We start from the raw sequence: 12884 nt of genomic DNA, 5'->3' as shown, positions 1-12884 counted from the left end.
CTAGAGAGATCAAACCCATGGCTGTCTCCACCTTGGCAGGCATCACAGGGCTGTGCTCCCGGATGCAGGGCCCTCCTGCATGCCTGCTTTCTCAGCCATAATTTGGGAGTTGGTTCTTTCGGTGGAGGTAAACGGTGCATTTGCACGAACAAGAGGTGTTTGGGAAGCGTGCCCAGCCTGGCAGAGCATGCAGCCGAGCGGCAGCGTCGCTGAGGCAGGCCGGAGCATCGGACTGTCTGGAATGTGGAATGTAAACAGAGCATGTTACCAGCAACAGCCCAGCTTGTGCTATAACCCAAACCTACCGGGCTGTCTCTTGGGAGGAGCAAAACCCACGCTCCTGCCTGCTCAAATTGCAGCCCAGGGGCCACTTGTCACTTGTCATGTTGGATCAAATCATAACTGTAAATAAGCTGCACCCCTTCTCCCCACCACCCCCCCCAGACCTGGCATTTTCAGCTATTGAATCTCAGGCCTCAGCCTCCGTACCTTGCACCCAGCTTTAGGAAGGACGGAAACATGCTGTGCTGAGAGCCCGAGTGCTGGGGCTGTGCTCCCAGGGCTGAGGAGCCCCAGGAGGGAAACACCTTGTGTTCTCTGAGTCGCCTGCGCTCCTGCCTTGCCCTGGCCAAGCACAGCAGGGAACAACTCCACCGGCTGGCTGTTTAAATGTGTTCATGCCTTGATGTTTTCAAACACCTTAAACTGATGAACACAAATGTTGAGTGCCTGCTCACCAGAGGCTGCATTTGCAAGACAACTCCCAAAGACTGTTTGGCCCAAAATCTCAAGGCAGGACTGGTGAGCATGAGCAGGGGTGGATCAGCCGGCAAAGGAGAGGAACCAGTTGTGATCCCACTCACCCCAAGCTCTATGCAGTCATCACGAGGTCAGCCGGCCCTGTGACATGAAATACAATTCACTACTTCAGCCCATGCCTCCCCGTTCACTTGCAATGGGAGCATGCCGGGCTTGCCTGGGATCTGGCTCTGAGGTGCTCTGTGATGGGAGAAGGGTGCTGCAGGTAGCACCCAGGTTAGGTGATGAAAAGGCACGAGCAGCTGTTTGCAAGTCACAGGGAGCTGTGGCCAACACCAGGCCTGGGACCAAAACTCCTTTGTCCTGAACCTAGCAAGGGTCTTACAGACCCTCCACCATCTTCACCACCTGGACGGGGTTCTTCTTGCACGAGATGCTCTTCCTCATGAGGGAGAGAAGGAGCATTTTCTCCATTTTTTGGAGGGGAAAGCTAGGTAGTAGAGCAGTTGCCAAGTACACCAATGTGCAGATCTGCCAACTTCTGCCGTTTCTCTCATCTTCTCCAAGACAGACAGCTGCATGGTAGTTACTGTCTAAGAGATTCAGGGTTAGATTCATTAGAGGATGTGTTTTTTTTGGGATGAGAAAAAGACTGTTCACATTTATGTAGAAAAATGAATATGCATGAACAAGGCAGCAAAAATCATACCCTGGACACGGACTGGAGAGCAGAGTTGTTTGACAGGACCTGTGAAACAGGCTCTCTGGCAAAGCAACCCAGCCCAGCGGTGACAGAGCTGGGGACGCCCCAGGTCCCCTGGTTCCACCAGCACCTCCTCCTGCCTCCCACCAAGCACAGCACAGTGAACCACTGCGGGTCAGTTAAACCACACTTTTTATTGTATTGTATTCCATGCAATATGTTCATGTTTTATAGTATGACAGAGGGAGGGATAAAGATAAATGTTAGACATAAACAAAAGCAGAAAGGTCATTTGTAACAGGTCCTGAGAAGGAAAGGCACATCGTAACCACCGAATTCAACAGAATAGAAACCTCGGACAGAGGAAGACAACGCTGGAAAGCGGACGAGGGAAGGGGTGTTTCAAGTTGGGCGATGTGGAAGCAGGTTTGACAGCAATCTGCATTTCCTCACCCACCAAGGTCTGTAGTTCAAATGGGTTTGGGGACCTCAATATTCAACCAAACCACTTCCACACTCCCGTTGCTGGAGAGAGTCCAGGATCCCCAACTCCTTCAGGCTTAGTCAGCACCAAGGGGCAGCACAGGACCCAAAGCTCCATCCTGCAGAGACAAGCTGGGAAGGGGCAGCCGGCGGAGAGGCGGGAGGGCTGTCCAACGCCAAGGGACTCCGAGCCACCTCCCGCCCAGCAGTGGCAGATCACAGGAGCACCGTGGACCATGGCATCGCTGGTGACCTGTGGGTATTGCTATTCGCTGACATCAAAGACCACAGGGAAGGGAATGCCAGGGTGGAGGATGGGTACAGCAGTGAAACGGTTGGCACAGACACTGGCACATGTCTCCGTCAGGTCAGACGCTGGAGGAGTTGTAGCACCTCGAAGGGAAGCAGCAGCAAAACTGTGCGGTGCCTGATTTAAGGCAGCGATTGCCACTTGTGATCCAGCGCTGGGAAGCATGAGGTTCCTGTCAGAGCAGCACGAAGGGCTCTAGGGCCGGGCTTGGACGCTGAGACCCTGCCAGTGCAGCGACCACAGCACAACCCCAGCGAGCCGCTCTCATGCGGCAGACACGACAGGGTACTTCTGGGAACTGTCACACAGGGAAAACGAGCACAAAACCAAGGCAGAGGCTTGCAGCACTGAGCTCACGCTATTGCGCCCACGAGGCAACCAGACACACATCTCTTCCAAGCACCCAGCCCCGCTGTGACAAAGATACAATGGTGTCTTATCTTGGCTTGCAGGAGAGGAGGCTGTTCAGCTTCACCTTGGGATCAAGAGCAGGGATGGTTCTGTCATCGCTTGGCTGTAACAGAGCCAGCCTTGCTCCTGTAGCTAGACGTTGAAGTGAGTTTTGCACGTTAAAGAGTGAACATTTAGCAGCCCAGATTTCTTCTTGAGCGCCTTTTCTTTAGTTTGTTACCTGCGACCCTTTCCCAGTCCCTCTAAGCCATCCTGAAGGTCGCAGCCAGGCTGAAATAGGCAGCAAGAGGGCAGAAGCACGAGGCAGCGGCACGGCTGAGCCCGATGCCCTTCCTGAGCAGCATGAACCAGAGATGGGTCTGCGGCCGGGCACAAGTCCCTCCCCAGGCAGGTGGTGGTCACGGACAGGGGTCTCAGCCTGCAGTGTGGCAGGGCAGGATAGAGTTTGGGGGTTTTACTCAAGCCTGTGGGCAGAGGGCTGTGTTATGTCGGTGGTGGAAACACAAGTAGGTGGCAGGGCTTCACCTCGAGCCAGCGGCCAGGAGGAACAGCTCAGGGCCTCCCTGGCTGAGATCAGGCACAGGGTCTCCATCGCCAATCAACCCAACCAGGAGAGAAGCTTGTAGGAGCTTTTGCATTTGCCTCTGTGGACTTTGCACTGAGCTCTGAGAGGGCTGAGCTGCCTCTTGGCCGGGGCTTCATTCAGTCCGTGGCACAGATTGTAAACGTTAGTCCCTGCTGAGAGATAAGCTAAGTCTAGATCTAGCCCCCAGGTGAAAGGCTCTTTAGCAGCCCCCAGCAGCTGCTCAGGGCTGGCATGTCGGCAGCACTGTCTCCCCCACTGCAGCCCAGCCCTGGGACACTGCAAAATCCCAAGAGCTCCCGGGGGAGATGCTCTGGGGTCCAGCTCAGGCCCTGAAAAGCCTGGGAAAGGCAGGACAGGCAGCAAGCCGGAGCCAGGCAGTGCCCTGCTGTCAGTGTTACCTCTACATCCAACTGTGGCAACGCTGAGCTGTGCTACGGGGTCATCATCCGCAGAGGTAACAGCAAAACGCGAGGGTGTTCCTCCCTGCTGCCGGCTGAGGAGCCCACGATGCTGCCAGTGCCCAGGGCTTGGAGCTGCGAGGAAGCCAGTGAGCAGAGGGGTCGTGCCCCGAGCCAGGGCCTCCTTCCAGAGGCCATAAGGAGCGATAAGCACCCACGCAGAGGCAGGCAGCTCTAGCACCGAGCCCTGGAGACAGGCCAGGACCAGGTCCCTCTCAGGATGTGATGACGGCTCAGGCCTTAGGATATGGGGCACACACAGGGGTGCAGAGCTAGCTGGAGTCGAGGGAGATGGGGGGAAGCCTTTCCTCTGCAGCTGCAGGAAACTGCCCTGGCGCCTGCAAAAGCATGGGATGTTCCTTCATTGCTTAGGCCAGGGCTGGCTGTGGGGACTGGTGCTCTTCTCCTGAGCAGGCTGTGTCCACACCAGCACGGTCAACACCGACAACAGTGAGCAGAGACAGGAACAACGGCCCACGACCCTGCGGGGATGCCACGCCAGGGCTATGTACAGATGCCTGGGCAGGAGCTGGCATCTCCCAGGAGCAGCGCCTGCGACTCAGCCGCCTTTCTTCCTCTGCACACTCAGGCTGCATATGCTCTGCCGCAGCCTCCGTGGCCGAAGCCCACTCCTCACGCTGCTCCTCTCTCTAGGCTCGAAGGTGTCACCGTCCCAGTGTCTCCACAGCCGGTGCAGCAAAGCTGCTGAGGCACCACCATGGCCCACATGTTCTCACCTGTGCCCCACGTGGGCTTGGGCAAGACTTGGTGCCCAACAGATGCTGCAGAGGATGAACCTGCCACAGGGCTGGGGCTCCTCCAGCACCTCCCCCTGTCCCACAAGGCTTAATCCACAGCATCTCTCCCAGCTGCCAGGAGGAAAGGGGGGCTGGTACCCCACAACCACCTCTAACCAACATCCCCCAGACAGTTCACAGCTGTTGCCAAGCAGAGGGGAGAGGATGAGGTGCAGAACAGGTCATCTCCTAGTCTTGTGATGGAGTTTGGTGGAAAAATCATCCTCTTCCACCCCCTGGCCTGGAAAGAAGAGCACTGGGGGGCAGCCCGTGTGCCCAGAGCCAGCCTGGCCCAGGGGCCGTAGGCATGCTCACACGTGGGCAGAGAGGAGGAGGACGTCCTCATGCACCACATGGACGCGCTTAAAAAAAATGGGAATTGTGAGCGTGGGAGGGGGTTTCCTGAGACCGCAGAGAAGCAAAGGCCGCGTCGAACAGTCAGGGACAGGCGCGCTGGTGTCAGAGCTGTCCTGCCTTAAGGCTGCAAGTGTTCCAGGTACTGCGGCAGTGGGTTCTCCTTGACGTATTTCTGAATGTACCAGCACGTCAGGTGAGCTTTCAGGTCCTCCTCCACCACGAAGTCCAGGGCTGCCTGCAACCAACCAGAGAGGACGGATGGGTTACAGCCAGCACCCTCAGCCTACGCTCTCCTCTGAAACCTCCCGGGGGTCCGGGCTGCTGTACCCCACATGCAGCTGGGGGAAGCAGCAGGTTGCCATCATGTACCCCCTGTGTGAGGCAGGTGGAGGGAGGGGGCTGGGGGCAGAGCACAGCCATCCTGCCACAGCCCCCACAGTGCCACAGGGTCCCCAGTTTAACCAGAGGTGTGCAGGGACCCCTCAGGTAACCCTCAATGCATCCAGCCTGGCGGATGCTGCACTGCAGGTGACCCAGCCACATCACGTGAAGGCCACCTTTGTCACCCATTTGCCCTGGCTTATAGGGCCAGGGAGCAGCTGTAACCCCAAAGCATCACCCTGCAATGTCCCCCCACCACTGTGCTCGTGGCTCCTCAGCTTTCCCTGTGTGGCTGCAGGCCTCAAAAGCAGGGCCCAAGGCAAGAATATGGCTCACGAGCGCCCTGAAGCTTTGTGATGAGGGGGTCCAGCCCCTGGGAGAGGTGCTGCATCAGCCCCAAGGGCTGTTCGCTGCCAGGAGGGCAGGAGGGCCAAGCCTGGGTGAGTGGCTGGATGTGCTGGCACTCACCCAGCCCCTCTCGCCACCAGAAATGGGAATGTCTGACCACAGATTTCCATCTGCCCCACCAGCCATCCCAGTCTTCCATCGGAGCTGGGATGGTTCCCGTGGGACACACGTGCAATGCCAGCGTGATGGGCCTGGCTTCAGCCAAGGTCTCTAGCTGTGGCCGGGATGGTGACAGCTTCTGCCCAGGGGAGAAGGGGTGACCAGGGCCGTACCTTCGCGAGGTGCTTGGCTATTCCTCTCCCTCGATAGGCGTCTGGTACTTCCGTGTGCTGCAAGTCCACGATCCGCTTCCCCACATATTCATAGAGCAGCACCGCCTTGTCGTGGCAACCTGGGGGATGCAAGAGAGGGGTGAGGCTCCGGATGTCCCCAGGGATCCCCAGGCTGCCGGCCCACTGTCGGCTGGAGCCGTTCCCCAGGGAGCCCACAGCAGGGGACACGCAGCTTTGGGACTGCTACAACAGCCAACAGCCCTCGCGGGGCTCCTCATGCCCACGGGAACGGCTGGGGTGCTGGGTGTTCTCAGGTAGGAAAGTCTCAGCAGAGACTTTCCTCTCAGTGACATTTGGACATCCCTGTTGGTCTCCCCGAGGTGTAAGCAGAGGAGTTCTGCTTGGCTTCCCCAAGCCCCTGGACCTTTTCTACCCAGCCCTGAATCAAGGGCCAACATGCCAACACATGTTTAGGGCAGGAAAGCAGCTGGTGGGAGGAGAGGGATGTGTTGATGGAGGAGAGGGCAAAAAGAGGAGGGGGAAGAACAGGACAAAGCTGACCCAGGTAATGGCCAATTCCTTCCTCTCCACAGCACAGAGTTTTTTGTCATGGCATGCAAAACAGGACAAGACCCTTGGCCTGGTGTTGCAGCATTTGGACAGACACATTTTGGGGAAGATGCTGGGAGAGCTGAATCCCACAAACACGCAGGAAAGCGCACGCAGGCGTGCAAGGGGGTTTGCGCACACACATTTACATGCACACAGGCTTCCTGTTGCAACACCCTGACCTTTCTCACAGCAGTTCAGCTACAGGAAAAAAAGAAGTTTCAGCACACATGTAAATCGGAGGAGAGCTAATAACACCTCTCTGGCTTCATCTGCAGAACCTGAGCTTCTGTCTTCAATGAGAAAGTGAACATTTAATTTCTAGAGAGTTTCTGTATTTAAAAGTGAGTTTCAGAAATGCAAGCTTCCCATCAAAGAGACAAGCTGCAATACGATGCTGGAAGAAGCCAGCCTTGCTGCTACGTGGTACCTTGGATGCAGGGGGCTGCTCCCAGCAAAGGGAACGTTGCCAAGCTGGGGGAGCTGGAAGCGATGTTGACCCCTCACAGGAGCAGCTCAGCCCCAAAATTGTTGCAATCACCCCCAAAAAGAGGGCACACGAGCAGAAACCACACCAAAACACAGCAGAAGAGGGATACCGCAAGCCGGCCCCCCGCCTGCCTGCCTATTTCCCGTAGAGTTCGGGGCAGGGATTTTATCAGCCTGCACAGAGCTTGGCAAAGCAAGCTCAGGTCTGGCCGGCCGGAGCAGTGCCCCGTGAGCCTGATCACGGTGTCTGACTCGCAGACGCTCCCCTGCGCAGCACCTCGGCTTCAAGGCCACCGCGAGCGAGGAAGTCTGAGTCAATGCAAATCAGCCCAGCAAGAAAGAGGAGCGAGAGGAGGCTGCGCGATGGCAGCAATGGCAGCACAGCTGGTCCCCAGCCCGCCCTCCCTCCCTCGAATCACAGGACGCACAGGGAAGGGGAAGCTTTTCTGGGAGGTGGGAAAGAGACCAGGTCTAAGCTTGCTCTCCACGGAGGGTTTCCACCGGGACCAGTGGCACAGAGCTTCTACCCGAGCAGGGCGGACAGCTTTGGGCAGCAGACGAGGCCCCTGTGCCGCAGGCTCGGCCGCACCACCAGGCACAAGTCCCCAGGCTGGGCAGCTCAGGAGCCTCAGGGGAACGAGCAGTGAGCCCGGCCCCAGCCCCGAGCTGGGAAGGGACACGGCAGGCGTCCGGGCAGACGCAGGCACCGCGCTCCAGCCCATCCTTCGCTGGTCCCCTCTCCCGGGGCGTGCAAGGTACCTGCCCAGCGAGGGAATGCTGCAGCACTGGCAGCACAGCAGGACCCGTCCCCCCAGCCCGAGGCCTTCTCCCTGTCCCTCTGCACCGGCCCCAGCCTACAATACACCATTGTGTGCCTGGGACCGGGGCAGGGCAGGGGCCCGGTGAGGGATGGCTGCCTGCGGAACAGCTTCTGCGCTCAGCAGCCTTTGGAGGCAGCCCCTGAGCTCCAGCCTCCTTGGGGCACTGCTGCAAAGCCATTCCCCGAGAGCAAGGTGGGAGAGAGAAGACACCAGCCCCATTTCCCACTCTCAGACCCAGGAAAGTCCAGAGGCAGGCAGCAGCTCGGCTCTTCTGGCTGCTGAGCCAAACGGTGGCTGCCAGAAGCTGCGTGTGGGGCGAGCGGAGAGGACAAGCCGTCCCGAGGAATGCATGCACCCTGGGCCGGGGCTCACTGCACGCCGCGGGCTGGCCTTGTTCCCCAGTGAGCCACCGGCACGTTACTACGGAGAGAAAACACAACAGAGCACAACAGACAGCACAGAGCGGAGACAGCACAACCCTCACCGAGGGGCCTCGGTCGCAGGAGCGGCGGCGGGGGGGCATGCTGGTTTGAAGCAGTTTCCTGTTTAGGAGCTCTCTCGAGGCCACTGTGGCACGGGAGAAGAGCGGGGACATCTTGATGCAGTGTCTGGTGGCCAGATCCCTTCGTCCCCGCTGCAAACACGGCAGCTTTCCCCTCCTGGAGGGGATCTGCCCCAGCAGGGAGTAAAGCACCCAGGCACAACCTGCTCCGGTTCTCCTAATACACCCAAGCCTGGACTCCTGACAAGGAGCTCCCGACACTCAGATCAGCAGCAGGCAAAGCAGGAGCTTCCAGCCACTGGATGCTGCCCAAACCCAGCTGGGAGGAGCGGGAGGTTTGGGAAGCGTGGCTTGCTGCACCCACGCATTGAATGAATGGGAGCGCGGGTGTGCGAGGAGCCCGTGCATCCCTGAGGAACTGGAACCTCTCCTGAGCGGAGAGCCTGATGTGCTTGATGGGCATCAATAAATCAAAGAGGCCGCTGCTAAAAGTGCTGTTCCCCTGCCCCAAGCAGCTGTGCCAGCAGCTGGACTGACCAGATGACTACTTCGGGGTAGGGGTCTCTTTGGGTTTCTTGTTTTGATCAGAAATTTTATCTTGGATCTAAAAAAAAAAAAAACAAACCCAACTATTCCTGGGAAAACCAGCCTATATGATTCTCATGGAAGTTTTTAGCTTCAACAAATTGATGTTTACCAACGCAGCCGCTGCAGTGGGAGGTTTCTGGCCAGCTCGTGCTGTTAGTCACATCTCAACCGATTACAAATCCAGTTGGGCTTCTTTCTACCCTCTTCTCAGAGGGATAATGAGTTCTGGTTATAATCAGCTTTACTTCAGCTTCTCAATGCTTCTGCATTCGGGATGCAAGGCAAAAGGGAATGTGTTAAAGTGAAGCAGCTGTTTCTATCGGAGTTTTAGGAGCCACGTTGCAGCAGTGAGGGCTCAGAAGAGGAAAAAATAGAGCAACCCAGAAAACAACAAACACAAGTCATCTTTCTTGCATGCAAGGAGGGAGTCCTGGTGTGAGGTTACATGAGGGCGCAGAGGCAAACACGGGGCGATGCTGAAAACACTTTCACAACTAGTTCACAGCTTTCACAGTGTCTCAGGCCTCTTGCTACAGGGATTTCCATAAGAATGTCACCACAGAAGGTTTTCTACCCAACATCACACTACTGGAAACCACCAAACCATCAGCCCAGAGACCTTGGTCCACAAGTCCCATGCACCCTGTTTTCCCAGAGCATCACCCACACTCAACATCTAGCTGAAATTAGGGCCGAGACACCACAGACAAGCTGACCCTGGAGCCCACTGGCAAGCTGCAGGTTCGCCCCATGGGCTGCCGTTCACCTCTGCCACAGTGCAGTAACACGGGACACAAAAGTGCTCTGAGGGACATGTGGGTCACACTGAAGCTAAAACCCTGTGCCTGACCCGTTTCTTGTCATTTCCCTGCATGCAGCAGGGAAAATCTGCCAGAGCATTCGGCATCACTGATGCTCAGCGGGCCAGAAGCGGGAGCAATGAAGAGAGCAGGGCAGGAAATAAACACCCCGCCACGCACTCCCACAGAGATGGTTATCTTCTGACCACCTTCCAGGGCTTGGCTGTTATCAGCAAATGCCTAACAAGAAGGAGAGGCAGAACACCAGCCCTACGTGGATGTTAACCAGCCCAGCGTGGATGTTAACCAGCCCAGCGGCAGGAACACCATCAGAATCACAGAATCACAGACTCAATCAGGTTGGAAGAGCCCTCTGGGATCATCGAGTCCAACCATTGCCCTGACACCACCATGGCAACTAGACCAGGGCACTAAGTGCCATGTCCAGTCTTTTCTTAAACACCTCCACTCGCTGCTCAGCTCGGCTTCCTTACACAGCCAGCACTGAACTACTGAAAAAACGGTTTGGTCTCTCTGAACTCCCAGGAAAAAAAAACATCCCTGATCGCTGGGATCCACCTCCAACCCTGGGGAAGGCCGTGGCTTCGCCGAGCTGCAGCCACCCCCTCCTGAAGCAGGAGGTTTTTGTGCCAATTCACACACAACTCCCACCACGGGTCCCACAGTTGATTCTCCCACTCTCAAAGTTCCTCCTCTCCTGACCCAACTTATCCCCGCGCAGCCACCAAACACTACTCGGCCCACAGCGTGGCTGGCAGAGGTTTTATTCAGCAAACCATGATAAAAAGATTACATTTCCCTAGTAACTGTTAGTCCTCAGTTCTCCTCTTTAGTATGAACTTCGCCGACAGCGATGCTGCGTTACAGCTCTCGCGATGGCAGGGGGGACCCGTCACCCGGGACCTCGTTTCATCTCTCTCTGTTTGAAATAAGCAGTTGGTGAAATCGTTGCCTCCGCACCCAGCACGCACGTCTCCTCCTTCCTTGTTCCACCACTGCTGAGCCTCCAGCCTGCACTTTGTAATTAGTGGTTGAAATAAAAATGGGATGGGGGGGAAGAAGAGTCTAAAATAAAATCCAGACTATGCTGTTGTTTTATTGAGAACGGCTCCTACAGTCTGTATAATTTCTGAACTACCCATTTTATTTATTTTTTTTTTTTAAAGGCAACTACCCTGCAATTTCTGTAGGGCAGCGAGACAGCCTGTTTTCCCGGGATCGTTGAATATTTGAGATTAACCATTAAGAGGATGGCTGGAAAGGAATCAGCGTGCCATAAAGAAACGTCAGTGGCACCCACTTTTCTGTTCACTCTGCCCAATACGTGACAGATCTGTTGGGGGGTCACTGCGTCACCACATCTCTGCAGCCCCGCTCCCACAGATGCTCATGGCAGCTTGGATCTGGGCTATGGATCCTACCGAACCGAGTAGGATCCCACAGCACCAGCACCCCCATGGGCCACTCACACCCCCAAGAGGCTTCCCCACAGGAATCCCACCAGAAAAGCCACCGAGCAGTTCATGCGCAGAGGAATGTCCCCCCACACCAACCTGGCATGGCACCTCCATGTCACCCAAAGGCACCTACTGCTGGGGGGGCCAAGCTAGTCCCCCCCTGAGACCTGCCCAGGCCAGCACAGGGCTCCACACCTCGAAAGCAACCAAGGGGGCAAAAAGAACCCCCAGATCCCCTGGGCCAAGGTTTTAGGGGAACAGGAAGGATGGTGGACACCAGCAGGAACCAGGGGGACTGGGGAAGGTACTGGGGGGCTCAGAAGAGTGTCAGGGGGACACGGTGGCAAGGTGGGGGGTAGAAGGGAAGGTGCTGTGGGACGCAGCAGCAATAGGGGCACAGGGAGAGGAGGGAAACGGGGGGAAACGGGGGGAAACGGGGGGAAACGGGGGGAAACGGGGGGAAACGGGGGGAAACGGGGGGAAACGGGGGGGGTTGTAGATACTAGGGGTCCCAGAGAGGTAGAGCCGGCGGCAGAGGGGAGCAGGGAAGGTGCCGGGGAGCCCCGGGCCCCCGTCCCTTACCGTTCAGCCGCACGGTGAACTGCCGCCGCTTCCGATCGTGCTCCACCTGGATGGGGCAGCCCTGCTCCAAGAGGCCGAGCGGCGCCGAGTGCGCCATGGCCGCGCCGGGCCGTACGCGACGCGGAGCCCCGGCAGGGCAGCGCCGCGTCCCGCCCCGCGATGCCGAGGGCGGCGCCGGGGGAGCGGGGCCGGGCCGGGCCGGGCCGTGGCGGCGGGCGGCGCGGGGCTGCCCCGGCGCGCGGCCGCAGGAACCCAGCTGTGCGCCACGTGCCCGCGGGGCAGCCAATGGCCGCGCCGCGCTTTTGTTTTGGTGCGGGCGGCCGGCGCTTAAAGGGGCCGCGCACCCGCGGCAGTCCCGGCCGGGCCCGCTGCCCGGGCGGCCCCGGGGCTCTGGGCTGGGCCTGCACTGGTGTACTGGTCCTGGACAGGTATACTGGTCCTCTACTGCTGTACTGGTCCTGTACTGGTCCTGTACTGGTGTACTGGTCCTGTAGTGGTCCTCTACTGGTCCTCTACTGATCCTGCACTGGTGTACTGGTCCTGTACTGGTGTACTGGTCCTGGACTGATCCTGGACTGGTGTACTGGTCCTAGCCTGATGTACTGGTCATCTGCTCGTCCTGTACTGGTGTACTGGTCCTCTACTGGTCCTGCACTGGTGTACTGGTCCTGCACTGATTCTGGACTGGTGTACTGGTCCTAGCCTGATGTGCTGGTCCTGTACTGGTCCTGTACTGGTGTACTGGTCCTGGACTGATCCTGGACTGGTGTACTGGTCCTAGCCTGATGTACTGGTCATCTACTCATCCTGTACTGGTCCTGGACTTATGTACTGGTCCTAGACTGGTGTACTGATCCTGGACTGATCCTGTACTGGTGTACTGGTCCTGGACTGATGTACTGGTCCCGGACTGGGTACTCTGTACTGGCTTTACTGGTACTGTGCTGGGGTGCAGCACTGGGGCACTGGTACTGCCCCGCTGTGCCACTGCTCTACTGTAGTTACTGCGCTGGGCAGGCTGCCCATGTACTGGGTTCTCTGTCCCGGTGTACTGGTGCTGCACTGTTGCCAGACTGGTGCACTGGCCCTG

General features: G+C 57.6%; 1 protein-coding gene across 1 annotated transcript; it reads right to left on the bottom strand.

The window, feature by feature from the left end:
• Positions 1 to 1637: 1637 nt before the first annotated feature.
• NATD1 (N-acetyltransferase domain containing 1) lies at positions 1638 to 11961 on the bottom strand. The gene is made up of 3 exons (XM_068423925.1): positions 11795 to 11961; positions 5926 to 6044; positions 1638 to 5099 (listed from the first exon to the last, which is right to left on the bottom strand). Exons 1-3 carry the CDS (start codon positions 11889 to 11891, stop codon positions 4983 to 4985), a joined length of 333 nt encoding a protein of 110 aa, XP_068280026.1. The 5' UTR covers positions 11892 to 11961; the 3' UTR covers positions 1638 to 4982.
• Positions 11962 to 12884: the final 923 nt, after the last annotated feature.

Source organism: Nyctibius grandis, chromosome Z (genome assembly GCF_013368605.1).
Source record: "Nyctibius grandis isolate bNycGra1 chromosome Z, bNycGra1.pri, whole genome shotgun sequence".
Classification (NCBI taxonomy): Eukaryota; Metazoa; Chordata; class Aves; order Nyctibiiformes; family Nyctibiidae; genus Nyctibius; species Nyctibius grandis.
Note: the sequence above shows the minus strand (reverse complement) of the source record. Positions and strands in the feature narration are given on the sequence as shown.